General features: G+C 49.6%; 6 protein-coding genes across 6 annotated transcripts; 4 read left to right on the top strand and 2 right to left on the bottom strand.

The window, feature by feature from the left end:
* Nucleotides 1-4,740: 4,740 nt before the first annotated feature.
* Nucleotides 4,741-7,304, bottom strand: NECHADRAFT_77768 (glycoside hydrolase family 3; the record flags this gene model as incomplete). Its single annotated transcript, XM_003052551.1, has 6 exons — nucleotides 4,741-5,748; nucleotides 5,802-6,143; nucleotides 6,193-6,501; nucleotides 6,553-6,625; nucleotides 6,676-6,919; nucleotides 6,968-7,304. The coding sequence occupies 6 exons, from the start codon at nucleotides 7,302-7,304 to the stop codon at nucleotides 4,741-4,743; spliced, it is 2,313 nt and encodes a 770-aa protein (XP_003052597.1).
* A 1,367-nt stretch (nucleotides 7,305-8,671) lies between these two features.
* Nucleotides 8,672-11,014, top strand: NECHADRAFT_36682 (glycoside hydrolase family 31; the record flags this gene model as incomplete). Its single annotated transcript, XM_003053063.1, has 1 exon — nucleotides 8,672-11,014. One exon carries the CDS (start codon nucleotides 8,672-8,674, stop codon nucleotides 11,012-11,014), a length of 2,343 nt encoding a protein of 780 aa, XP_003053109.1.
* Nucleotides 11,015-14,464: 3,450 nt separating this feature from the next.
* Nucleotides 14,465-16,324, top strand: NECHADRAFT_91884 (uncharacterized protein; the record flags this gene model as incomplete). Its single annotated transcript, XM_003053062.1, has 7 exons — nucleotides 14,465-14,511; nucleotides 14,567-14,815; nucleotides 14,872-14,936; nucleotides 14,990-15,445; nucleotides 15,531-15,641; nucleotides 15,712-16,077; nucleotides 16,131-16,324. The coding sequence occupies 7 exons, from the start codon at nucleotides 14,465-14,467 to the stop codon at nucleotides 16,322-16,324; spliced, it is 1,488 nt and encodes a 495-aa protein (XP_003053108.1).
* Nucleotides 16,325-17,223: 899 nt separating this feature from the next.
* Nucleotides 17,224-17,687, top strand: NECHADRAFT_77765 (uncharacterized protein; the record flags this gene model as incomplete). Its single annotated transcript, XM_003053061.1, has 3 exons — nucleotides 17,224-17,439; nucleotides 17,493-17,632; nucleotides 17,678-17,687. The coding sequence occupies 3 exons, from the start codon at nucleotides 17,224-17,226 to the stop codon at nucleotides 17,685-17,687; spliced, it is 366 nt and encodes a 121-aa protein (XP_003053107.1).
* A 2,067-nt stretch (nucleotides 17,688-19,754) lies between these two features.
* On the bottom strand, nucleotides 19,755-21,365 carry NECHADRAFT_77764 (uncharacterized protein; the record flags this gene model as incomplete). Its single annotated transcript, XM_003052550.1, has 3 exons — nucleotides 19,755-20,432; nucleotides 20,517-21,223; nucleotides 21,335-21,365. 3 exons carry the CDS (start codon nucleotides 21,363-21,365, stop codon nucleotides 19,755-19,757), a joined length of 1,416 nt encoding a protein of 471 aa, XP_003052596.1.
* Nucleotides 21,366-24,297: 2,932 nt separating this feature from the next.
* Nucleotides 24,298-26,362, top strand: NECHADRAFT_99636 (uncharacterized protein). The gene is made up of 4 exons (XM_003053060.1): nucleotides 24,298-24,586; nucleotides 24,652-24,773; nucleotides 24,825-24,990; nucleotides 25,031-26,362. The coding sequence occupies exons 1-4, from the start codon at nucleotides 24,514-24,516 to the stop codon at nucleotides 26,122-26,124; spliced, it is 1,455 nt and encodes a 484-aa protein (XP_003053106.1). The 5' UTR covers nucleotides 24,298-24,513; the 3' UTR covers nucleotides 26,125-26,362.
* Nucleotides 26,363-26,364: the final 2 nt, after the last annotated feature.

Raw genomic sequence — 26,364 nt, 5'->3', positions numbered from 1 at the left:
TCTCTCTTAGGGGCTTCCCTATTCTCTGTGTTGTCCCAAAGATGCCGGTTTCAACGACGGATACGCGTGGCAGGAAACGCAAAGGTCAGTTACGGTGTCCAAATCATTGCTTCAAGCAGCTGCTGACCAGGTAGGCAGAGACCTCCCGAGTCCCTTGATTGGGAGGAACGAGTCACCCATCTCAACGTCCGTCAAAAAACGCCGCCAATTCGCCTACGAACCCGTGTTCAAGGTGGAAAACTTCGAAGATTCCGGTTACAGTTGGACTGATGATGACGACTCTGAAGAGGAGGCACCCAAAAATGAAGATGATCAACCCCGCTTCCGATACCCCAAAATCGTCCTTCAGTTCGAGAAGATGAAGTTCCCAAGAACGAAAATGATGAACCTAGCAGCCGCGAAACCATGGTCGACCTCGGGTTCGAGGGGTCTGGGGAGGTTGTCCAAACCGTGCCATCTACCGTAGATGATACTGGTTTGATCCGCGTGGGCGCACAGCCCCCGAACCACATTGCCGGGAGAAATACTGTGCTTCATGAGAATTGCCTGATGTTGGGCAAAAGCATCAGCGGGCCATAGGGCATACTGTCAAATGCAGCTCCATTTCATACCCTCATCAGAACCAAGTAAGAAAGACGCTAAGCGTTTTTACGCCTGGGTTAGAAACAGAGTCTGCGTCATCTCATTCCTGTCTGCGAAGTCTATGGTCACCATGTGGGATACGTTCAAGATGAGATGGACGATCTAAGAGATATCATAGAAAGAGAAGCCTACAGTATAAATTTAGTCTGAGTTTCGCTAAAACTACTCTCCTTCTTCCTTACTACTGTCATAATATCATCCCAAGAGTTTAATAGTGTGGGTGTCTCTGCCACGCAGGCGTAACTCGGTCTCATCACCAGTTCTCTCAGTCCCTACTGCATGATCATTCGTTACCCCCCTCTCCCTCCAGGAATTGTGTGATATGATTAAAAAGCTCCCGCTAAAGGGAAATAGAGCCAAGAGCTTTGTATGCTCAACGGGTGCGCTCACCATGGCCCTGGGCATAGAAGCGTCAGGGGCCACGCTTGGACGCTGGGGGTGCCAGATCTCCATGCCCGCTCTGTTGACTACACCGCCGAGCATGCCGTTTCGCAACTCAGTGTGGATAAGGGGAGCTTCACAACTGGCGGCACCATGTTGGAGAGAGCCAGGCAAGCGGAGAGAAATGAGGTCTTCGGTGATGGCGTCAGAGAGTGGGGGGTTCAAAGAGGCAGAGTGTGAAGAGGCAGAGTATAAAGAGTGATACAATGAGAGAGAGATGTCTGCTTACTTATGAGTCGACGAGGGTGGATATGGTTAAGAGGAAGATAATAGAGAGTGGAAGACGAGGAAGAAATAAAGATATCTAGAGCAAGCAAAGAGAGGAAATAAAAAGAGGCATTAATTTACTTACTAAGGCCTCTTTGGGCTATATTTAATACTTCTCTTATTATTCTCTTATTATTCTCTTGTTATTCTCTTGTTATTCTCTGGTTGCCTTCTAGCTATTCTCTAGTTATTTTTATTAAAAAAGCTGTAAAGGTAGAGAGGTAAAAGAATAAAAAAGTAAAAAGGTAATAAAGAAAAGAAACAGAGATAGTTAAGGCTATGATTTATTAATAAGCTAAAGTTAGTAAAAAAGAGAAAAGGTTATAAAATAAGAAAGAATATTAGTTTATTTAAGCGAAGCTTATAAGAATTTTTAATTACTAGCTAAGTAAAAGTATTTAATTATAGCTCTTAAATTAAGTATTCTTAAACTCTCCTAGCTCTATCTTTAATTATATAAGCTCCTATTATAAATATTACTAGTCTATCTTATAATTACTTAACTTTTTTACTTTATTTATTTATATTTATAATAATATTATAATTATATATAAAGGGCACTAGTTATAAAAACCTAAGGGGTATATTAAATAATATAAAAGACTAAATTATTACTATTTTATAATATAACTAATATATTAAACCTAGCTATTATAATTATACTAAGTATATTATATTTATTTATATTTTAATTACCCTTAAAACTTACTTAATATCTCTTAAAATATTAAATAATTATATGCTAAATTTATACTACCTAAAGCGAGGATTAAATATCGCTATCGAAGTCTTAGTAGTTACAATAGTAAAAAATATTAAATAATAATTATCTTAAACTAAGATAACATATATAATAAGCGAGTATCACAGATAAGCAAGTGTCACAAAAATCCCTTACCTTATATCTTCTTTATTTAATTAATTAATTCTTAACCACCTAGCATATTAAGCTCTAATACTAAAGCTAGAATTCTTCTAGCTCTTTAAGCCCTCCAAAATAACCTAAAACTAAGTATCCGACGCGCCGCAGCGATATACATAGTTTACTATTATACCTTATATCGCCGGCAATAAGGCATCCAGTCTCGACGCAATATTATCCCTAATTCACGTAAGTTATTTAATCTAGAAGAAGATATCCTTATTTACTTTATCCTCGACCTAGATTCGCGAGGATTTCCCCTACGGCTACGTAGTATTAAAGATATAGCTAATTAATTACTTACCGGCCGCGACGTATTACTAGTTAGTATATACTAGGCTTATAACTTCGTTAAGCGACACCTAGAGCTTAAGACATATTTTTTTTAGAAATATAACTACCAGAGAGCTAAGTGCGAAGATCTAATTATTATCCGCGATTAATTTTAGCTTATAGCAAACATAATCGCGAAGTATAATATCTAATTAGATAATATTTATAACTTTAACGAGATTAGCTTCCTTATAGGCATAATTATAAGCGGAATAGTTATCATAGGCTCAGAAAGGCATTCAAAGCCAAAATCAATATAGCCTAGAAATTAGGAATAGATTATAATAATCTAAGCGATCAATACGGAAGGCTAGTCAATCCCGCCGTTTATTATCAGCGCGGGCTAATATTACCTCGCTAACTAGTACTAAGAAAGCAACCTCCTGGGCGATTAGGCTATTACAATGACCTAAAATAGCTAGACCGATAATGAGACCGGTCTCGAGTAGCTTAAGTACTTTAACCGGCATATAACTAATTAATTAATTAGTTCTTATTATCTCTTAATCCTCGATAGCCATAAAAGTCACTACTCTATCGAATTTAAGAGATATTATAAGGAGAATAAAATTATCTAGCTTTATATACTACCTTATTTATCTTATCTACTCTAGCCCCTTAACATTAGGTACTTTAGCGTGCTAAAGCGAGCTTATAGTCGAGAAATAGAGTATCTAATTAGATACTCTATAACCTATATTTCAAAGACTAAGTTCTTTCTAGCCTTCTACGCAGCATATAAGGCTACTATAATAAAAAGAAATATTAAGGTATTATTCAAAGGGGCTAGGCTTATTCCTCTTAATCTAGAAAGTATAATCTTAAAGCTTAATATATAGCTATAGATATTAACGCCGGTTAAGAAAGTATCTAATTAATTAACCTCTTAGGCATTAAGGACCCTAAAGACTATACTTAAGGCCTAATCTTAGTTTAAATACCTCGAAAGATAAATTAGAAAGCATTAAAGTAGCTCCCTAGAGTCAATCCTTAAAGCCCTAAGGTCTCTTAAGAAGGGGATAAAGGTAATTATATATCGGGTTGCCTTATTAGCTGCTAAGAATAAAGACCTTCGGGAGGCAAATAAGATACTTAGTCGGCGCCAGAGGGCAAAAAGAACCTAGCTATAGAAAAGAGGGGTCATAATAGTAGAGGAAGGAAGGCAAGTAATTAATTAAATAGATACTAATGCATAGGTAGTGGCGGAATCATCGCGGAGTAGTAGTTAAGGAAGGTTAGCGCGACCGGGTATTCGGCGTTATAATATCTACGGCTAGCCTAGCCATAATGCAAGGACCTATTAGGTAGTAATCGAGATATCTAGGGAAAAGTATAGCGAGTAGTTTTAATTAATTAGATAATTTATAGTATTTTTATTATAATATTCCTAAGGAGGGTTAAGATTTTTATAATACTCGCTTATCTATAATACTCGCTTATCATATATGTTATATTTTAATTATTTAATTATATTTATACTAAGACTTATTATATTCCCTTTTACTAAAAAGACCTTCCGCCAGGCTCTATATTATATATACCCCCGCCGTAGGGACAGATTCTTGTCCAACCAATCGTAAAGCAAATACTATTAAGTGGGGACGCTTTACTAAATTAGGTAGTACCTGGTGGGTACCCGTGCCCCTGTCGCTGAGGTCACCTATGCTCCACTGTAACCCACTTTTAATGGGTCAACCTGTTGAATGGAATCCTGTACCTTTGCCGGCTCTGGTTTGCAGCAAAGAGACACTACGGAGAAGAGCATATCCTTAGCCCATAGTTCCCCCGTTTCTCTCTTTCACGCATCAGACTTTAACCACAATACTATTCATATAGCGAGCAAGATATAAGCTCAAACACTTTAATTTCAGCGAGCATCAAAGATTATATAGGCTCCCATTGTAAACATTGTTAGTCTATCCTGCAATCCCTTAACCTTTCCACTCTACCCATCCATGTTCGTACCAACACCACAGTCACGCATGAAGGGCACCAGTTGCGAGAACCCAGGGGGCGCCTAATCTAACGGAGATGTTTAATGCACATTTAGGTAATTCGTATTCAAAATCGTAATGTACAACTAAAGCGTTTCATGCGAAGCGTAAATATCTACACGTGTACCTATTGACATTCCTCTACGCAACAGTGACTGTCACGTTACCCTTGAAGTCCTCGCTCGAGTTGCCGACATAGACAGTAAAGTCACCAGGCTCGACGACGTACTTCATCTTGCGGTTCCACAGACCCCAGTCAGCAACCTTGAGGTCGATCTTGACAGTGGTGGTCTTGCCAGCCTTGACGGTGACCTTCTTGAAGCCCTTGAGCTGGAATCGAGGCACGTCGACCGAGGCGAGCATATCCTTGACGTACAGCTGCACAACCTCGGCGCCGTCTCGCTTCGACTTGTTGGCAACGTCGACAGAGACGGTGACGGTGTCGGACGCGGTGACGTTCTCCTTGGAAACGGCAATGTTGGAGAACTCAAACTTGCTGTAGGAGAGACCGTAACCAAACTCGTAGAGGGCGTTGGGGTTCTCGAGGACGTAGTTGTTTCCAAAGACCAGGGTGCCGTTCTCGTACACCTTGCCGGGGTTGGGCCAGGTGCGAGCAGAGTTGAGGTGGTCGTAGTAGATGGGAAGGGTTCCGACGTCGTAGGGGAAGCTGACGGAAAGCTTTCCAGAGGGGTTCACCTCACCATAGAGGATATCAGCAAGAGCGTATCCGCCCTGCTCGGACTGGTAGAACTGCTGGACGAGAGCGGCGGCCTCCTCGGAGATCCAGGGCTCGGTGATGGGCTTGCCGGAGCTGTACACGACAACGGTGGGCTTGCCAGTCTCGATGATGGCCTTGACAAGTCTGGGCATGGCACCGACGAGGTCGAGGTTGCTGACGTCAATGTGCTCACCGGTGGTGGCGTTGAGGCCAGCCCAGAGCTCGTTCTGGTCGCGGGACCAGGTTCCGACAACGACGATTGCGACGTCGGCCTTTTCGGCGGCGGCGACAGCCTCATCGAAACCAGAGTCATCGTTGGACCAGCGCTCGCAGCCTTTAGCGTAGGTGACCTTGCCCTTGCTAATAGCCTTGATGCCGTCAAGCGGTGTGATGCCACGGGATGGAGCAGTGTGGATGACATAGTCTCCATACTGGGATTGGGTTAGTATTGTTAGATAGTTCAGGTCAATGGGGGAATACTTACGTTGACATAGCCGTGGGCCATAGGACCAATAACAGCCACGTTGGCATTCTTCTTCAAGGGCAGCACGTTGTCGTGGTTCTCAAGGAGAACGATACTCTCAGCATCAAGGTCACGAGCGATCTTCTTGTGCTGCTTGGTGTTGATGTAGTCCCAGATCTTGTCGTCAGAAACACCAGTGAAGGGTTTCTCGAAGAGACCCATGGTGAACTTGGAGCGAAGCACGCGGGAAACGGCCTTGTCGAGGGTCGCCTCAGGGAGCTTTCCAGACTTGACAAGGTCGGGGATGGACTCGTAGCTCCAGTAGCCACCACCCATCTCGACATCGTTACCAGCGGGGAGGGCCTGTAACTGGTTAGAAAATGCCAAGAAGTAAATCTGTATGGGCACATACCTCGAGAGTAATGCATTCATTATCCTCAATGGGGCAGATGTAGAAGGCGTTGGCGAGACGGGCAGTGCCACCAGCGTCAGAGATGACATAGTACTCATAACCCCACTCATCTCGAAGGATATCAGTGAGAAGGTAAGAGTCAGAGACAGTTGGGACTCCATCGTAGGAGTTGTAAGAAGACATGATAGAGGTGGCACCTCCATCAATGATAGCCCGCTTCAGGGCTGGGAGATAGAGAGATCGCAGCTCGCGCTCACCACCGTGGACTGGGCCGGTGTTGATACCCTGCTCTGGGGTAGCAAAAGCAGCCTTGACATGCATGTTAGTTGTGCCGACAAGTCTTGGTGAGCTTCAACTTACAAAATGCTTGACCATGGCCGACACGCCTCCAGCCTGGAGACCCTTGACGTACCGGTATGACATTTCACCTGCGCTGTAGAGCCATTAGTACATCAGTTGGTCCCATCTGGCAAAGGAACATACAGGTGCGAGTCCTCGGAGAAGCACTCCTCCACTCGGCCGAATCGCAACTCTCGGGCGAGATCGGCTTGAGGGGAAAACAGCTGGTTGATGCCAAGAGCTCGGCTCTCAGTAGCAATCACACCTGCCATCTTCTCAACGAGCTCGGGGTTGAAAGAGCATCCTATGCCAATGGGAGAGTTGAAGATGGTGCCATTGAGGATCAAGACACCATGGAGACCCTCGCTCTGGACAAAGGTAGGGATACCTAAGGACTGTTAGTGTTTGACAAGATGATCAGTGAGGTGAAACGTACCAAGCTCAGTCTCCTTGAGCATATAGTCCTGTGCAAGCTTTGCAGCCTTCTTTACAGTCTCCATCTTGGCATACAAGCCAGTCCAGAGAGAGTTGGCACGGTTGTCCATGTTCCAGGCCAGGCCTGTCTTGTTCACCCTGCCATCGGTGAGGTTGAGATAGTTGGACATGTCGCCCTGGATGAGCTGGGCCATCTTGTCCTTGACCGTCATGCGCTTGAGGAGATCGGCAACACGATCATCCACAGAGGCTTTCGGGTCCTTGTACAGCGGCGTGTCCTTGGCGGCCTGACCAACCGTGGCCAGGACCGCCGCGCAGAGATATGATGAGAGCTTCATGTCGAGGGGCTTGAGACTATCCCTTGAGAAGGCTGGGGAGAAGAGCTTTGAGTGGGAGGATCAGCGGCATTTTATTGTCGACCTGATGGAGCCAAGGAGACTACACAATTAACCGTTCAGGCTGGTCATCGTGAAGTGATAGCCCGAGGCTCATGGCACATGCCTTCAAGTCACATAAGACCCTCTACGATGGGACCCTTGCTGATTTGGTAGCACCACTTGTACATGGCTAGCTTGTTTGGATGCTCGGGGGGTGGTTTGAGAGTATATTATACGAAGAGCATCATGAATGGAGCTATTCCCGAGACATTGCTTGCTGTGTGTTGCTTCTCTTGGCAGTTGTTGAAATGTTCAATGGGGAATACTGTGAAGCCTCTAAGATTCAACTTGATCACCTAGATACAATAGTACACAGCACAGTAACATCAGACAATGTATCCTCCCGTAATTGCGGGAGCAATATGCTATTGGGACATGACGCCGAGATCATCATGATGGTTCGTCGCACCACCAAGTGCCGTGGTGTGGCTCCTGGCCCTGGGGAAATGCGGGGACGCCACCAATTGGCTGCATCTGTGGATATTGAAGGACGGCTGCAGAGCCCAAGACGGGCAGGAAGAAGGGGACGAAGAGGACATGGGATTCGTGGAACTGAGATGAGACCGGGGGGCGCAGAGGCTCACCGTGGAGTCGGAGGCCCGGAGCGGAGAGAGTGGAACGACGCGCCGAAGTTCCTAGCACGGGACGGGACGCAAGAGGAGATGAACTGACGAGGAGGATAGAGTGTAAATCAGTCAGGTGAGAGGATAGAGACAAGGTCGGTGTAGGTCAAGAAACACACAAACACGCCCTAAAACCCCACGATGGTATGGTTGCATTTAGCCGGGTGGGCTACAGGCTATTAACCCGCCAATCGAGCCATGCCAGGGTGTGTGGCCCGGTCAGTAAAAGTCGGCATACAGGCAGTAAAGAAAAAACTCGACAGCACTAGCTCGAGAAAGCATGATGTGTCTGCTGTCCGAGCCGGGCGAATGACGCCGGCAGGGTCATGGGCCTTTTGGGATGAGCTTGCAGAAGCTGCCATGTCATGAGAGATGGTGGGGTCGAGAGGGGAAAGGAATGAAGCTGGATCCAATGATGACGAAGTGGTTGAATTGCTCTGATCTGAGCTTTGCTGTGCTTCGTGAGGATGAGGTTCCATGATGGGAGGTGGAGAGTGAGACCATTGTCTCTTGTGTTACCATTCTAATTCAAAGGGAGCCGTTTTTCCCTCGAGGAATGTTCTCTTGCGTTGAATTCCCCTCAGACACGGCCAATTGAGCCAAAAACACTTCTACTATATTCATCATATTCTCACATTCAACACCATGCATCTGCGCGATGGTATGTGGCTGCCCGCCGAGGGCGTCCGCACCGAGTATGCCGAGGACGTCTACGAGATCACTCCCCAGGAGGACCAGCAGGCATTGAACCTGCTGTGCCCGGTCAAGCACATCAACTCCCGCGGCGACACCCTCAACCAGCCGACCGTGACCCTCGACCTCAAGGCCGAGATGGACGGCGTTATCTCCATCGAGTCTACACACTGGGCCGGCGCTCAAAACAAGGGCCCTCACTTTGAGCTCTTCCCCGATGGAAAGCCTTCTGTCGAGGGAAAGATCGTCAAGAGCGACAAGGGCACGACTCTTCAGTCTGGTTCTCTGTCTGCTACGATCCATCCCGACTCTCAAAACTTTGAGATCAAGCTGCACAGCACCGATGGCTCCAAGCACCTCACGACGCTGGGCAACCGCAGCACCGGCTTCGCCTACACAACCGCACCCAGCACGCCCATGCAGCTGGGTGACATGCGAGATTTCAAGCACTACATGTTTATGCAGACGACTCTCTCGGTCGGCGAGTCTGTCCACGGCCTTGGAGAGCGTTTCGGCGCCTGGAACAAGGTCGGGCAGAACGTCGTCCTCTGGAACGCCGATGGAGGCACTTCCAGTGACCAGGCTTACAAGAACGTCTCGTTCTGGATGAGCAACCGCGGGTACGGAGTCTTTATCGATAACCCCGGCCGTGTGGACATGGAGATTGGCAGCGAGCGATGCTGCCGAGTCCAGACCACCGTCGAGGGCCAGCGTCTCAAGATGTACATCATCTACGGCGATGGACCCAAGGATGTGCTCAAGAAGTACACTACCCTTACCGGCAAGGCCAACAAGGTTCCTAGCTGGAGCTTTGGTCTCTGGCTGACCACCAGCTTCACCACAAACTACGACGAGGCCACCGTCAACTCATTCCTGGAGGGTATGAAGGCCCGTGGCTCGCCCGTCGACGTCTTCCACTACGATTGCTTCTGGATGAAGGGATTCCGCTGGACAGACTTTGTCTTTGACGCCGAGAGATTCCCAGACCCCAAGGCACAGATTGCCCGACTCAAGGAGAGCGGTCTGTGTAAGAAGGTCTGTGTCTGGATTAATCCTTACATCGGCCAGGCTGGTGAGGCCTTCAAGCATGCCGCTGAGAAGGGTTATCTCCTCAAGCGCAAGAATGGCGATGTCTGGCAGTGGGATCTGTGGCAGGCCGGTATGGGTCTCCTAGACGTTACCAACCCTGAGGCTTGTGCTTGGTACGTCGAGTGCCTCAACGGTCTCTTCGACAAGGGTGTCGATGCCCTCAAGACCGACTTTGGCGAGCGTATCCCCACCCTCGATGTCCAGTGGCACGATCCCAACGTCGACCCTCACAAGATGCACAACTACTACGCCTTCCTCTACAACAAGCTTGTCTACGAGGCCGTGCAGAAGCGCTACGGCAAGGACGAGGCTGTCCTCTACGCCCGTGCTGCCTGTGCCGGAACCCAAAGATTCCCTCTCGTCTGGGGCGGTGACTGCGAGTCGACCCCTGAGGCTCTGGCGGAATCCGTCCGCGGTGGTCTCTCCATGGGTCTGAGCGGATACTCCTTCTGGAGCTGTGATATCGGCGGCTTCGAGGGTTACCCACCTCCCTGGATCTACAAGCGATGGGTTGCCATGGGTCTCCTCTGCAGTCACAGCCGTCTTCACGGCAGCAACTCTTACCGTGTGCCCTGGACCGTCGACAACGATGACCAGACCGAGGAGGGCTGCTCCAGGACCCTTGCCAAATTCACGGCGCTCAAGACGCGTCTGATGCCGTACTTTTACGCGCAGGCCATGGAGTCGATCGAGGGCGGTATTCCCATGTCCCTCCGATCCGTGGCCCTCGAGTTCCCCAACGACCCCACAGCCTGGTACCTCGACCGCCAATTCATGGTCGGATCCCAGCTGCTGGCAGCTCCTGTCTTTGAGGAATCGGGCGAGGTCGAGTTCTACCTCCCCAAGGGCAAGTGGACATCCTACTTCACCAACGAAGTCAAGGCCGGACCTGGCTGGTTCAAGGAGAAGCACGCCTTTGGCACGCTGCCCTTGTACGTCCGCGAAAACACCATCCTTGTCCTCGGAAGCCGCAAGCAGGTCGGAGCCGCATACGACTACGCCAACGATGTCGAGGTTGCCCTCTACCAGACCTCCCCCGGCGCCAAGACGACGGTTGTCGATGGTGACGGCAAGGTTGTTGTTGAGCTTACTGTTGGTTCAGACGGTAAGCTTGAGGGCACTCAGGCTCTCAAGGGTGATTTCAAGGTGGTGGAGAAGGGTCGTGACCTGGAGGGAGATGCTCCCGTGTCGATTGAGGCCCTGTAAAAGATTGGGTTATTGATTGAATGGCACTTGATGATTTAGATAGAATGAAAGTCTACATAGTTTAATGATATAAGTTATGATTTACTATTTTGCGATTCTATTTCTTTTTTTTTTTATGAAAGGAGCTCAACTCATGACACACAAGCCATCATGCCTTTCAACGCAATCGTCAATATCAAATAAGCCTTGTAAATTCTTCCACGCTGACACTCCTCTTACGATTATAATGCCATTAAGATTTTCAGTGGTTGTTATTCTCAGACAAGTCGAATGAAGAGGCGAGACCGCAGCATCAGCATCCTCATGACCTCTTGATCCAGAAACCCAAGTCGAAAAGATTCCATGAGGCCGGGGGGGCGGGGGCGTCCGAGCACTACTGCAGCCGTAAAACCGATCTAGCACGTATGGGGTAATTTTCGCAAATCACTTTGCCGTCAGGCGTTTCCGCAGAACTAATACAGGGGTACGTCGATCTAACACATATGGGGTAATTCTCGCCAAACCACTTTGCCATCAGACACTTTCAACAATGCCATCTCTCCCAATCATGTGCTATCCTAGACCCAGTGGTCTGGTCATTGGTCATGGGTAAGATCGCTTGAGCAAAAGGATCAGAAACCCGGGCGATTCCGGAGAGTCGCGAGGTGTCCGGCCTCCGTGGTTCAGGCTTTCTCTTTACTCTCTCGCTAGAAAATCTCTGCTTGCCTTGTGATGAAAGCCAATCCCTCGTCATGACAAACCATGCTTCCGCCCACATTCCTTCCTGGAGCCCTTACCCAGTTCCAACATGGCTTTTCAGCCTCCTTTTAGCGGAGCCGGCCCATGACGGTTGCCGGAAACGGTAAACAGGACGGCCCATGTGACCTTTGATTGGGTGATCAGAGTGGGGCACTCGGCGAGCGGGCCCCGCCGGGCTTCGGTCAACTCCCGTGCAAGACCCGGCTCCTCGCGAGAGCCTCAACTCTTCTCATGATGGGGGAGGGGGTGTGTAAGTTGAAAGGATAAAATGTTTGATCCGCTAGATCTCTCTCATTAAAGTTGAATCTACCCGGTCTCTCTATTTAACCGGAAAAGCTCGTGCCACGCATGATCCGTTCTGCCGGTGCCGTTTTGGCTGAGTTACCACGCGTCTGGTTACGGGCGGCACAGAAAGCTGGAGATGGCGATCGTTTTTTGCATGGAAAGTGATCCTATGCTCGATGGATCAGCTTGTTTACTTGCATGTTGTGTCACGGGTTCGTGTATCGACTGTGCCGCGCGGTTGGGTCATTCCCGAACAACCTTTCAAGGAGGTGACATGGTTTGTTCGATGACAGGAAGCAAGAAATGTGAGGCTCCATCATTAACAGCTGAATCTTCATTACCGGGACTGTCATATGGAGGCTAAATCAATAATATCTTGGTGGTGTTTTGGTCATGTTACAGCATCCCGAAACGGACATCTCCCAGCGCTGAATGGGATGATCTACCCTGCAATATACTACTACACGCCACCAAGACCAGAAGAACCAGACTATTGGGTTTTCCATGAGTGGCTTCGATCATGGCGACTAATTGCTCAAGCTCCAGGGTAATTACACGGTGAATGTTGAACGTAATAGGGGCAATACTTTGTCCACTACTTGAATTATTGAGTATACTAATAGGGTCGTTATTTGTAAAAAAGGATCCAGTCTTGTCGTAATTTTATCCACAGACAGTTCCAAAATCATAACAATATCCAAGCCCGAGGAGAGCATTCCACAAACCTTCTGAAGTTAGTTCTAGATATTTTTAGGTCGTGAATAGCAACCAACTTGTCGATGAGACCCTGTGATCCAACTGTCAAGATGTGTACCAAGAAGTACTTGCTTATTCTCTATAATATGCCGGATGAGACTGTAGCATCACAGGTACCGTCTGCCAATTCGTTCTGGAGCACATATGTGCATGTGGTTCGCTGCGCCAAGAGTAGTATTGCCACTGAACGGGACCAGGGCAGCAAGACATGGATTTCAATCATTTACGATGCAAATCGTGAAACTCCCATGCACGCGGGTCAAAGAGAAAACGAGACACCAGTGTAAGCATGTTGGTATTCTTCTCCCTCAAGATGGTCAACGTAGTATAAGAAGAACATGCAAAAGATCTCTAGAGTATTCCCTTCATTATGCTACATTTTTGAATATTCTGTTGTATTTTCCTCTGATGTTCTCGTATCTCGTTCATGTCTCGTTTATTTCTTACTCGGCGTGTCATTCTGGAATAGCCGATTACGCCAAGGACATGAACTTGCGTTTTCTCGCATGGGTGGTCATCACACACTCATCTCGGACGTGGCCGTATTTTTACCCCAGAGATCAACATTCTTTACATCTTAAACTCGGATGACCGAGTAGCTCGATCACCGATGTATTGACCGACAACTTCACCCACTGTAAATCTGATATGATGTTGTTGCTGTCAAAGTCGGGCAACCCGGGGTTCGGGTCATAGGAACTCGAGCCCTGCTGCGATTGGCCCGCATATAAGACACACCAGCATCAAAGGTTCCCTCGCGACCAAGTTCCCACAAAGACAGCATTTATCCGGAGTCTAGGTCCGTCTTGCCGGCTCCACCGTGCCGGGACCCCTTGCCCGTTCTACGTCCGGCACACGGCAAGCTGTGGCTGACGGACGGCAACGGAACTGGTCAGATCATTAGGCGTGTGGTTCGGCTCTCGAACGCCTCCTGCCCTTGGCTGCTTGGCATTAGCGATGGAGGCTGATTCGATTCAAACCACGTTCGTTAGACGACATCCACTGACTCGACTGGGCTCTGACAGGCTGGGTAATACCGTTTTCCCACTTTAACCGGCGACGGTGAGACTGGCGACAGGCTGACGGCCGGCACGTGGATGGATTAGCTGTCCCAGCCGCTCGGGGCCGACGATGAATCGCCTCAGGGACAAGGTGCAGAGCCCTGCACTGGATCGAGACAAACCACAGAGAGCCGTCGGTCGAAGCCGGGGGTGAGTGGAGATTTCGCATCTCGACCTTGGAGACGGGCCGTTTTTTTTCTTTGCTCATGTGCCAGACGCAGTTTCACGACGCGGCTAAAAGAGAATAGACGCTGGAAACCCGTTACCCTTGCGTGATGGTCTGTCCGCTGGTAGCATGACGGTGCGGAGATGCCCACGGGGGGACCCCTGGGGAAGTAAAGTTCTGTGGGTCAACGGAGATCAGGAGGAGAACGAGTAGCGTAGCAATAGCATGTCGCCAAAAAAGAACACGGACCTGGGCGCGAGGTTTTCGAGAATGGAGCCATGGTGAGTCTTGATACAAATAGACTCGAGGCACCGCGTTCTGAGTCGACTTTTTCCATCTCACATCGATTCATCGACTACAAAGATTCCTGGCATTCTTGCCTCTTATTCAACAAACACAAACTACAAACAACTATACACAACTCGATTGAGTTGGACCCTCAATATGGGAAAAGTCTACAACATTGGCCTGGCTTGCTTTGCAGCCATTGGGTATGCAAACTCACCTCTCAACAGACCAAACTACACATCCTAATAATTTCTTCAGCTCCTTCCTTTTCGGATATGATTCCGGTGTAATGACGGATGTCATTGCGTCCAAAAACTTCCTCAACTTTTTCGACACGACAGACACATCGCCCATCGTCGGTGCCATCAACTCGACCTTTAACGGCGGAGCCGTCTTTGGAGCCCTCTTCGGAGGTGTCATCATGGACAAGTACGGCAGAAGGATGACAATCGGAATCGGCGCTCTGATCTGCACTGTCGGCGCTGTTCTCCAAGCCGCGGCCTACCAGTAAGTAGAGATCTGCGAACCCATCATGATCTGACCTGCTAACTGTTTTTTCCTAGTCTTGCCATGATGTTGATTGGCCGTATCATTGCAGGATTTGCAGTTGGTCTTCTTTCCATGAGTGGTAAGTTTCCCCGTTTTCCCCATCTCCACAATCTAGCTTACACGGTTCCCCAGTCCCCGTCTACCAGTCCGAATGTGCCAGCCCCAAGAACCGTGGTCTCATCGTCGGTCTCGCCCAGCAGATGATTGGCGTTGGTTTCATCGTTTCCACATGGATTGGCTATGGCAGTCACCACATGGGTGATCACTCAGCCTTCCAGTGGCGGTTCCCCCTGGCTTTCCAGGCTCTCCCCTCAGCCCTCCTGTGCGTCGGCATGGTCTGGCTCCCAGAGACCCCCCGACATCTCATTGCCTCTGACCGCCTTGAGGAGGGAATGAAGATTCTCCGCAAGCTTCATTATGATGGCCACAACGACGACTGGGTCAAGGCTGAGTTCCAGGAGATCAAGATGACCATTGACGCCGAGAAGGCCGCCACCGCCCCCGGATGGCTTGTCATGTTCAAGGTTCCTCAATGGAGGAAGCGTCTGGCTCTTGGTACCCTGGTCCAAGTGTTTACTCAGTTTACTGGTACGTATATGTGGTGAAAATCGCCAAAACACCACACCCAAATCTGGCGATACCTTCACAACCACAATTCTGACCCGTAGAACAGGAATCAATGTGATTGGCTACTATCAGACTATTATGTATGAAAGCCTGGGCTTTACTGGAAGCAAGAAACTGCTCGTTGCCGGCATCTACAACTGTTGCGGTCCTATCGCCAGTAGGTTTTTCCCATATCAAGCTCCCCACGGGGTTCCCCACAACTCCAGCAGCTTACTAACCACTTCTAGACTTGTTCTTCATCACCTTTATCGCTGATAGAATCGGCCGAAAGCGTCCCCTGATCTACGGTATCCTGGCCATCACCGTCGCCCTGATCTGCGAGAGTGCCATCAACAGCCAGAACACCGACGGCGAGAAGACAGGTCTCAGCATTGCTGGTGTTGCCTTCCTCTTCTGTGTCACCATCATCTTCTCCCTCTCTTTCGGCCCTGTCAGCTGGACTTATATGGCTGAGATTATGCCCTACCAGATCCGTGGAAAGGGATGTGCCTTTGCCACTGGCATCGGTAACTGGCTGGTTGCTACCTTCTGGGCCCAGGTCAGCCCCTATGGTCTTAAGGAGCTTGGCTGGAAGTTCTACTTCCTCTTCGTTGGTATGTCACACGTTCGCCTTTACCAGATGAAGCCACCAACTAACATGAAACAGCCTGGAACCTTGTCATCACCCTCCCCGTCCTCGTCTTCTTCTTCCGCGAAACCAAGGGGCTTTCTCTCGAGGAGATCGATCTCATGTTTGGCGACCGTGCCCTGGGTAACCTCCCCAACGATATCGAGAAGAGCGCCGTCATGGGAACCACCAGCCTCGCCCACGAGGAGGAGCCCCACAAGACCGAGGCCTAAGAAACTCGAGTATATGTACAACGAACTATGGGATGTAATGAGAAGCCACGGCCGACAGAAAACTAAGATATAGACCTGTTGGACAGATCTAGAGTTAAGATGTAATAGGTAGCATGAGCGAATGATACTACGAATTTGCATAGTTGCAGATATATCTACTTGTGTCTTGACTCGTCACTGATGTGAAATTGAACTTGGCAAATGCAGTGTTTACCTGTGAGTACGCTGAATCCATCTGGCCTTTGTCGTGAGATAAGATGTCTAAAATAACACCTTGAACACTCGACAGACGTTCATTTAGAGTCCCGAATAAGAACACGGGGAATTAGATGGCAATAATCAAGTCTTAGTATAAGGATTGAATAAACTTTGATGTATTTCTCCTAAATTAGGATTGCTCTTTGATAATCTCAAGATGAAATGTGGATGATGATTTGATGAGGATGACTGCCGTGGACGGGTTCCCCAAATCAGCGAACCGACCTGTTGCTTGGAAACGAGACTCCAGGTGATTTACCTTGCCCTTCCCTAGAGGGGCGATTGATAGGTGTTGAAGAGAGTGCCTGATGGGTATGAATGACTAGTTTACTCTGGTTATCTGAGTCTGGATGGATGACCTACCTATATATAAGCTGCATGCACGTTTGGGATGGAAAGAATAGGTCTTATCCATGCAAATACCTGCCTCTCGCAAGAGCAGAGACTACGCGAGAATCGCTGGAGCAGCGTGAACCAGGCCATCCATCGCGCCTGTGTCGCCCCCAAGAAGCAGCCACACTACCTTGCGGCCGATGGCGTCATGAAGGCTGCCCTATGCGATGCGAAGCAAGAGGTCGAAAGAAAATAGTAATGATCAGGGATCAGATGGTGATGTACTTCAGTAACCGTATAGCTTCGTGATGGAACGTCACCCCGAACACTCTCCCCTCTTCATCCAAGAGGGCGCCCAAGATGATACGGACGGTGACGGGTGGGTCGATGTTGATGACATCTATCTGATAGACGAGGAGTCTTCTTTCTGGGAGAAGGCCGATTCCTTGGGAAACGGTGAGGAGATGATGGATATGGCGGCTGTCGACGCAGTGCAGCATCAAACCCTTTCCGATGGAGCCAAGGTATGTTTGAAATCTGACGTCAAAACACGGCCCCCATTCTAACAATTTACTAGAAGCAAGAGAAGAAGCATTTCAAATTCTTGGCATTTGAACTTCATTTCGCCCTTGCCGTCCTGCACTTGAAGTGCCGCCTCGTCTCTACCCCTGCTTTGGGAGCCAAGGAATTAATCGAAGCCAATCCATCTATGATGACGTGAGTATGATCTACTGGCTTGGAAATATAACAAACGTTCTGTAGTAATCCTTAGAATTCAGTTCCCCTCCCACGGGCCTGCCCTTCACCATCGCTGACATGACCATCTGGTACATAATCACGCGAAACTCGAAGAAATGGAGGAGGAAGAAACCTACTCTGACCAGTAGCGTTCGTAGCATTGCAGGTCATGCCACAGCGGGCTTCACAAAGCGTCCTCGGTAAGATTCTCTTTGGGTTAGTTGTTTGCATTTCTCACAAGTCTCACGTAACTTTTCTGGCATTCGAGTCCAATCGAGATATCAGGCCAAGTGGTCTCCACGATGTTATCGATATATCCGCCCACATACCAAGGCGCACATGGACGAAATTCGAGAGTAGGGCGACTCGACTCGCTATTGTTCGCTTTCTATCAGCAATGGGCTTGCCCTGGGTCACGCCTGGCAGACGTTTCCTGGGCCTCGCTACTTGTGGCATCCCGAAGCCCTCCAAGAACATGAAATGTTCATTGCCCAAATGGATGTAATTCGGAATGCCCTGGATGGTACGTGCCCTATCCTCATTGCGCATTTGATGCGACTCTCTCAAGATTCCTTTCAGGGGTCTGAGTGTTACTGGCCTAACAAATCCCGTGGCGACCTGGATCGGAGTATCGCAAGGTTGCACACCACGCGGGCAATCATCGATAAATTCGATTTAATCTTGACGGAAATGTGTCCTGGAGCCTTGACTGGAGTTTCGGTGTCTTGGATATAACATGTTTCAGTGCCAACTCCCATGGTTTATTCGTGCTCGGTCCCTGGCCAGCTCAAGTTCCACCCCCAGCCCCAAAGCCGTTACATCTGGTCGAAAAATTGAGTCTGACCCTCCGTGAAAGTGCCGTCCTCTTCCATCGTGACGACAGCTGCTACCTGGGGCCTCCCCGGGCCTCGACGAGGGAGTTCTTCCAGAATGGCAGCATTCATACGCTGAAGATCCGCGATGAAGTTGGACAGCCAAAGTCAGTCTGGCGACCGTGTTTTCAGACCCTCGACTGACGTTCTCGCGGTCGGTGAAGAGTCATCTGAACTGTGATCGGGCGTGTCGCATTGCCATAGGGATCGAGGAGGGCCTGCCGTTGCAACACATGTACCGTGGTGCTCTCCAAGCTTGCGGGATTCCTAGGCCAGCACATCATTCTTGATGTCTCCACGTTAGTACAAGCCATTTCTATCGACTGCCGGATACATACTTCTGTGCCATCGTAGCCTCTATCAATTGAGTCAGCGCATCGTCTGGAGCCACCTGAACAGTTGTGTTAGCAAGTCTCCAAGCTTTAGCCTGAGGCAGGTTGAGTAGAAACTCACCATAGTGACGACAGCCAATATAAATGCCCTCAATAGCATTTTCACTGCAAGTCCTAATGCGAGCGCACTCCAGGCAAATCTCCCAGCGCAAATTCCCGATGCGCTATGATCTGTTCAGTTCGTGATCTGTCAGTGCGGAGGACAGGCAACTCAGGTTGCGATGGGTCATGATATGGCTCCGAGAGGCAAGGGAAGAGGGGCTCGGAGGAGGGAGCGTCAAAATTTCGTGCATGGAGTGCGCGCATAGGGAATGAGGAGGAAGAGTTTTACTTACTCGGGCTTCTTTGGGTTATCGCAAGCGGAGTGTTGAAAGAGGGAAAGTTGCGCGAAGGAGGAGGAGGTATGTTTTGGATCAGGAACAGCGAGATTATGAAGAAAGAGCGAGGCTGAGCAGTGGCTGCCGTTTTTCGAGTTCAACATCGGGCATCCGTTTCCGCGCACGTCGGTTTGACAGTTTGACAGACCAGTGATGCCATTCTTAGTAAATTCTTATGAAGATTTTATGATATGTAGTATATTATAGTAATCTTAGTTTATGAGGAAAAGATCTAAGGCGAGGAATAACTCTTAGACAGTCTTTGATTACTATTAACTCATTTTTATCCTAAAATCTACCCAAGTATAGATCGTGCCATCGAGGACAAGCGCTGGGAGATTCGCCTGGAGTGTGCCCGTTGACGACCCAACCCCATAAAGACTTGCGTTTGGTGAAGCGGCTTCTGATGAGCGTTGAGCCAGGCGGAGATGACGGAGAGGACTAGAATGGGTTGGGTCTTTCACCTAAACTCATCTTCCTTGCGATGGTTAGCCATGTGACGTTGGAAATGTGACTCGCCGGCACAAATTTTACTGCAATCTGGGCACTTGTACTTCTCGGCCACAGTCTTCCAGTATTCAGCATCAACAGCGTCCTGCCGCGGGAGTTGCTGTGGGGTTTCTGGTGACCTGGTTCCACTGAGAATCGCATCTGCCGAGGACTTGGTCTCGTCAAGACATAGGCCCCGCCGGTTGTGTTGGACCAAGAGAGCGATGGAGCCAAAGTTGGAATGACAAGCTGGGCACTTGAGCAGATCAGTGGATTCTGACACTGTATCTCCGCTCTGGAGCCAGGACTCAATCGGGAGGGGTTCCATTTCGAACTCTGGAACTGGGGGTATGGGTATGATAGATTCGTCTTGGACCCCAGCCCAAGGTCCGCTACCAAGCCCACGGTCGACCTTCCAGTAAGCATGCTGCTGGGGGATGAGAGTGAGGAGCCGGCGTATGCCATCCCAGGCTCCAGAGTCGTAGTTCATCATGCCAAAGTTCGTGGTGACAGTGTCGAAAGTGATGGTGGACTGAGATAGGTCGATGTAATTGACGGGGTCCAGATGCTTGTTAGCAACAAGACCAAATCGCATGGCGATTCTATGATCAGGCCCTTTGCAAAGTGATGCCTTGAACGCATTGCCAATCTAAGGCACAAGCGGCAGGCCCCAACGGTCTAGAATGTGAAACGCAACTTCAGTCCTGGTTGCCTGAGGTCGATCGGCTCTCACTTGTTGTATTTTGCTGCTGAAGTGATGCGCTATCCAATATATGAAGACGAGTTCAGTGACTTGAGGTTCCCCATATCCGGCCCCCTCTGCATGTCGGTTGCAGAATTTCCGCATTATCCGCAGCTTTTTCCGGGCAAGGGTACTCAGAATGTGCCAGTCCCAGCCAATTGCCAAGGCTTGAGGTCGAGAAAGGACATGGAAGGGGCAAAAGACGCGATGGCCAGAGCCTTTCGAGGAGGGAATCGTGCAGTAGTATTGAAAGTCATTGGGCGACAGGCCGTACTTGGCACCGATGCTGACGAGCGTGTCATAGAAAACTTCCCATAGCCGTCGAGACTCCCCAGAGAGCGGCTTGAACTTTGTTGGTGAGAACTCCGAGAAGGGACGAAACGCCAGCACACCCGTATTACCAGAGAGTTCGTTTTCCACCAGTGGGGTCTTGATACCGGTTCGGATAGAAACGAGAGCTTGTCTTCGTTGTTCGGTAGACCAGGTTACCCACATCTCCATCCGGCGCCGGTGGGTGCCAGTAAGTCCCAGCGTGATGTGTAGCAAAGAGGCGTTGGTGACGGCGTTCATGGTCCAAGCCCATAAGGACTGGCGTATGGTGAAGTTGGGCTCCTGGTGAGCATTGAGCCAGGCAGAGATAACGGGGAGGACCAGAATAGGTTGAGTCTTTTTCACGACGTCAAGAACCGTCATGACAACTCCGACATTGGGTAAAGCGTGATATCGATGCTTGCTGTCAACATCGACGAAAGGATATACAGCCTCGAAAGAAGGGGACCGGGGTCCGGAGAACTAAGAGACGTTCTCACCGGTATAGTCGTAAAGTCCTGTCACAGACATGGTAGACGAACGGGACAGAGTGACCTCCACATACTGTGCGATCCGATCAACGCTCCCAGTCAGTTCCTCTGCAGTAACTCCAGGGTATGTTTATTGGTAAGCTTCAGAACGTGCTTGACTGCTCGTAGGACCTTTAAATGAACGGATGTAGTAGGGGCGGAACGGACGTCAGGAGAATGAGCCTTGATAGGTTCGGTTCGAAATGGTAACGGCTTAAAGTTGTCCCCCATGCTGAGAACAACTCTTCGGATATCTGAAGACGGTCGTGTTGGGCAATCGAGTGATTGAGCGCCCGGCAGATAGTCTCATCTTCACCAGCTGCCCTGGCAGCGTTGATAGCTGCGAGGAGGCGATTCCATTTCGCTTGGCTTGCCTCGGCATTGATGAGACCGTGGAAACATGGGCACTATGAGAACTTGGTGCCGACAGAGGGCCTTGGGAGTGTTCGGTTGGCCAGAACGATATCTGGATACAAGGCGAGTGTTGATACCGACCTGTCTGTCAACTGTGGTGGGAGATGAGCCAGATGGGGGTCACTCGAGAGCGAGTTACTTCTGCGATGTTAGTTGTGATTCAACGTCTCGCGATGATTATTAGGATAAAGAAGAAGAGAATTGGTAAAAGAATAGACTAGAAAGTCTCGCATTCTTCTCTTTTTATGATGTGTATTAGACAAGTTTCTCATATGGAGTCTTCGGAAACGAGATCTGGACTCCTGCGATGGTCGAAGAGAAGGTTCGTGAGAAAGAGATTGGGGCCCGTTTCGAGATTCTCTGTAGAAAAGCAGACGTGGCCCGCGGAATGACTGGTTAAAGGAGCATCGCGCTCTCTCTAGCCGGGCGTCTTCGTTGTTCTCCTCAGGGATTTCTTCGTCGCTTTCAGATTCTCGCTCGAAGTGCCACGGTGGCAAATCAAGCCACAACGAACGGAATGCTGCAGGTCGAGGGCGGGTGTTGATATATCTCAAGTGTCCCTCAATAAGGCGCTGTTGTAGGAGTCTGGATCGTACTCTAGGCTCGTAATGCTCTTCCTCGGTCAAGTCAGAGAGTTGAAGAGGAACCCGTACCGCCAAGCATGACCCAGGATACTCGGCTTCCTCCTCAGTCGAGACACTGAGGTCGTCTTCGCCTGAATCGCAGGCCTCTATATATTTGTGACGAGAATTAATATCAGGTTCAACATAATCGACGTTCGGGTCCGGTGGGGGACGGGGAGTGCCGACTCCTGGAGGGTAGTAGCGACGAAGAGGCGAGACCTGAAGGACATGATTGTGACGCAAGCCTCTCCTGGGGGTGTTGTCGGCCGCGAAAATCTGGTTTACCATGCGAAAACCCGTCGATGGAGCCCACAATAGTCCACGACTAGTGTCATAGACTCTCCAATCGATGCTGTGTTCGCGAAGTTGTTCTATAAGGGGAGGCCGATTGCTCTGAAGGTGTCACTCGCCTTTTCTCCGAGTGCGTCACACTTTTCAAAGATTTGCTTCCTGTCGTAGGGACACGACTCGAAATCCCCAGACGGGAGAAAGTCTGCCCCCACGAGCAAGACCCGAATAAGGCCATCGATGGTGCCAGTGAAGTTGTTGCCATCGACGGATACAGGGCGGATTCCAAAGGAGAGAACACCCTCTCCCGTAGGGTGTAAATATATCCCTAGGTCGCGAGAAACCTCGGAGTTGGTTCTGAGGCGAGGTACTCCTCGAGGTCACCCAGACATCGGCACGTTGGGAAGGCCTTGGATGCAGTTCAGGATATTATCCATGACAGCTTCATCCATGCACCTGCTACCTCCGGCTTCGGTCCCATTGTCGGTTTATATATATTTCTCGAGCCCTTTCTCTTCGTCGGACTCGAATTTGATCTTTTCTGCATCGGGATGCTGGATGGCGATCTCTTCTCGGAAGCGCTTTAAGGTGCCATCCTCTGCCAATCGGACAATGTCCCCGCCCTTCCTGTCCCAAGTCGCTTCGCCTGTTTGTACTTGAGATTCGATATGGTCATGAGGAATTTGGGGACGCAAATCAACATTGAGATCGGGCCCCAATCGTACTTGTTGGGGCGTTTCGTCGACTGAGGTCGTGGCAAGACAAGTTAAGCGGCGGGGTTCTTTGAGCTTGGCCTGAGTGTCTCGAATATAGTATATAAACATCTAGGTAGAGCAGGACGTGTTCTAGTATAATCAGGGGGAGGTGCAAATGGTGATGAAGAGGGTGAGGTTGTTGAGAAGAGAAAGGGGAGGGAAGGGGAGAATTTATAGATGCGAAGTGGCAGTGAATCACTACCTGAAAAACTCGCGCGTTAATTGTAAAAATGAAAACTTGAAAACAGTAAGGCCTGTTTGGTGCAAACGCATTCTCCCATGACTGATGTTCAATTATCTCGATAGCCGTAGCTGTGGTATGATGCCCAATGCCAAACAAAACAACAGACAAGCAGCAATCCATCTCTACTCCCCATTATCAAACTGTTACAACAACAAAGCTTTAGAGTGACAGATAACACAGTAAGTTGGCAGTTTGAATCACATACATTATGCGTTTCTTATTTGAAGCATAACAACAGGGCATATTCCTCCACCCACCAAGAGAATATACAGACACCAAACCCGCACAGAGGGTGTGATTGAGAATTAAACCATAAAAAACATGGCACTGGTATCCAATTTTTCAATATGATGGCTAAGATTCCAAGGAGAGACCATGCAGAGACGGGGTCAGTTCACCACTTACACGAGCATTCACAATGGCCTGCACAAAGTGCATAACCAAAATTGTGTAAGTGGGATGTGGGCTTATCTGCTATCGCATCGGCGTCGGCCGAATAAACATCCGATGACTGACCAATCATGGCGGACCGCGCTCGGAAATGTGGTCATGGGCTACGGGAAGGCGGGCAGCCTCGCTTCTCGCTCCAGCTTCTCCTCGCCGTCACAGCACGTTTCTAGCAAAATTGCATTTGTTCAACTTTTCGACGCGAACTCGATTCGTCTTTTAGTATTGAAGGTCCCCTCGGCATCAGGGACCATCAGTACCATTCTACACCCTCTCACCTCGTCATAACCCGCCAGAAACCTCCTCGGCCCTCGTCGTTCCCTCCGCCCACAACAAGTTTCCCCCTCGGTCCCATCGTCAATCCTGCCTTCGCCCGCCATGGCGTCGCAGCAGGTCCTCTTCGCCGAGACCATAGCTGGCATGAAAAAGGCCTTTAAGCGGACAGCTTATGGTGCGCAAACTCCCATGCGCCTGTCGCGTCTACGAGTCTCGCAACTGACCACGCCCGCCTGACAGAGTCCGACTCCGATTCCGAGATCGAGAGCTACAGCAATCGCGGCCACAAGCTTCAGAAGCGAGCGCGATTTGCCCATCAAGGGCAATTGGTCCCTACCAACGGCCCAAGCTCATATCGAGAGGTCCGTTACCGTCGCGATTCGTTCCCGATAAAGTCTGACTGACCCGAACAGTATGTCGAATATGCTGGCGTTCGACGACCGATTATTCATCGCAACCCACCCTTGATCGATGAGGATGGATACGAAGTGGAAAGCGACGAGGAGGATGAGGACCGCATTCAAGAAGCCGAGGCTGCTGCGGCAGAAGTGAACCCCTACGCCAATATCCAAATAGAGAGTATGTCAGCAGTCGGACCAGTCAACAACAAAGCTAACAGGACCAGACATTCTCGCTCCACTCACTGCATCGACCGATTTGCCGACACATCCAACCCTCTCGAAACCCTTCACATCCAAGACCCTAACCAAGCTTGTCGACCAAAGTTGCGACATCATGCGCAAGGAAAACCGTTCCCTGTGGCAAGTGAGACACCTCCTAACCGCGTTGTGCGGCGACTATACCTGGGTACCATGCTCCATGATGGTACGACCTTCGGATATCGAGCTCTACACAGACGACCACGTTGCGCGTCACCTATTAAGCCTCTCCAAAGCACAACCACAACTTACCAACGGTGGCACCCAAGAAAATGGCATCCCGCCCGCAGATCCTGTACCGGACGTGACTGGCGACGGACAGGTTTCCGACAAGGACGCAGCAGAAGATGCGGATATCACTATGACGGACGCTGAAACCGTTGGTGCTGATGACTCGCACCTAGACAATGCCAAGGACGACAAGGGCGAGACAACAGAAACCGTCGAAAAAGATGGAGCAGTGCCAAGTTCCGAGGCGCAGAACGAGGGTCAGGAGCCAGTCGACAAGGCCAATGCATCGGGACCCTCGAAGGGCGGGCCAGAAAACGGCGTGGACCAGCATGTTAATAAGGGCAAGGAAGTCGGTCCAGGTCCAGCGCCGACGGCTGCGGCAGACGACACTCGTCGCCAAAACGAACTAGCCGAGGCTATCGCACAAGATATCTCGATGGCCTCAGGAGGACAGGACCCAACGTTTGTGCATCCCATGTTCATTGCTCCATCAGGGGCAAAACCAGACCGCGACATACTGTTGCCTGAACAAGAAGCCGAAGATATCCGAAGACTGCTTGCTCTATATGTGCAGAAGCAGGAGGAGGTTTGTCGGGGGGCAAGAAGACTGTTCTTGGGTCTCCTCAAGGCCGACCAACTGCGCAAGAGTGTCCTTCACTGGTCCAAGGCTGAGGCTCATTCAGGGGCCAACCGGGACATGTCGGACGGTGAGGACTGGTATGACAAGGAAGAATGGGGCCTGACAGAAGATCTGAAGAAGGGCCAGGATGAAGAGGAAGAAGATACCCAGACAACGGGCAAGAAGACGAGGAACAGGAAGTGAAAGCTACCGGCCTTGTTCTTTGGTGATGCCTGTGGTACATATGACGGAGCACAGCTGTCGGCTCAGATGGGATGGATGATAATGACGGATTCCATTGTTGAGACTTTTTTTTTATTTGGGCGTTTCCAGGACGGCGTTTGGAACAGACGGCACGGCATGGCTTGAAGCCGCCAGATAGCGTATGGGCATGGCTCGGCAAATGTCGATAGAGATGTAAATACATCAGCTTTTCGTTGTGAA

This window comes from Fusarium vanettenii (genome assembly GCF_000151355.1).
Source record: "Fusarium vanettenii 77-13-4 chromosome 3 genomic scaffold NECHAsca_2_chr3_3_0, whole genome shotgun sequence".
NCBI classification, from domain to species: Eukaryota; Fungi; Ascomycota; class Sordariomycetes; order Hypocreales; family Nectriaceae; genus Fusarium; species Fusarium vanettenii.
This window is presented reverse-complemented; position numbering and strand designations above follow the sequence as displayed.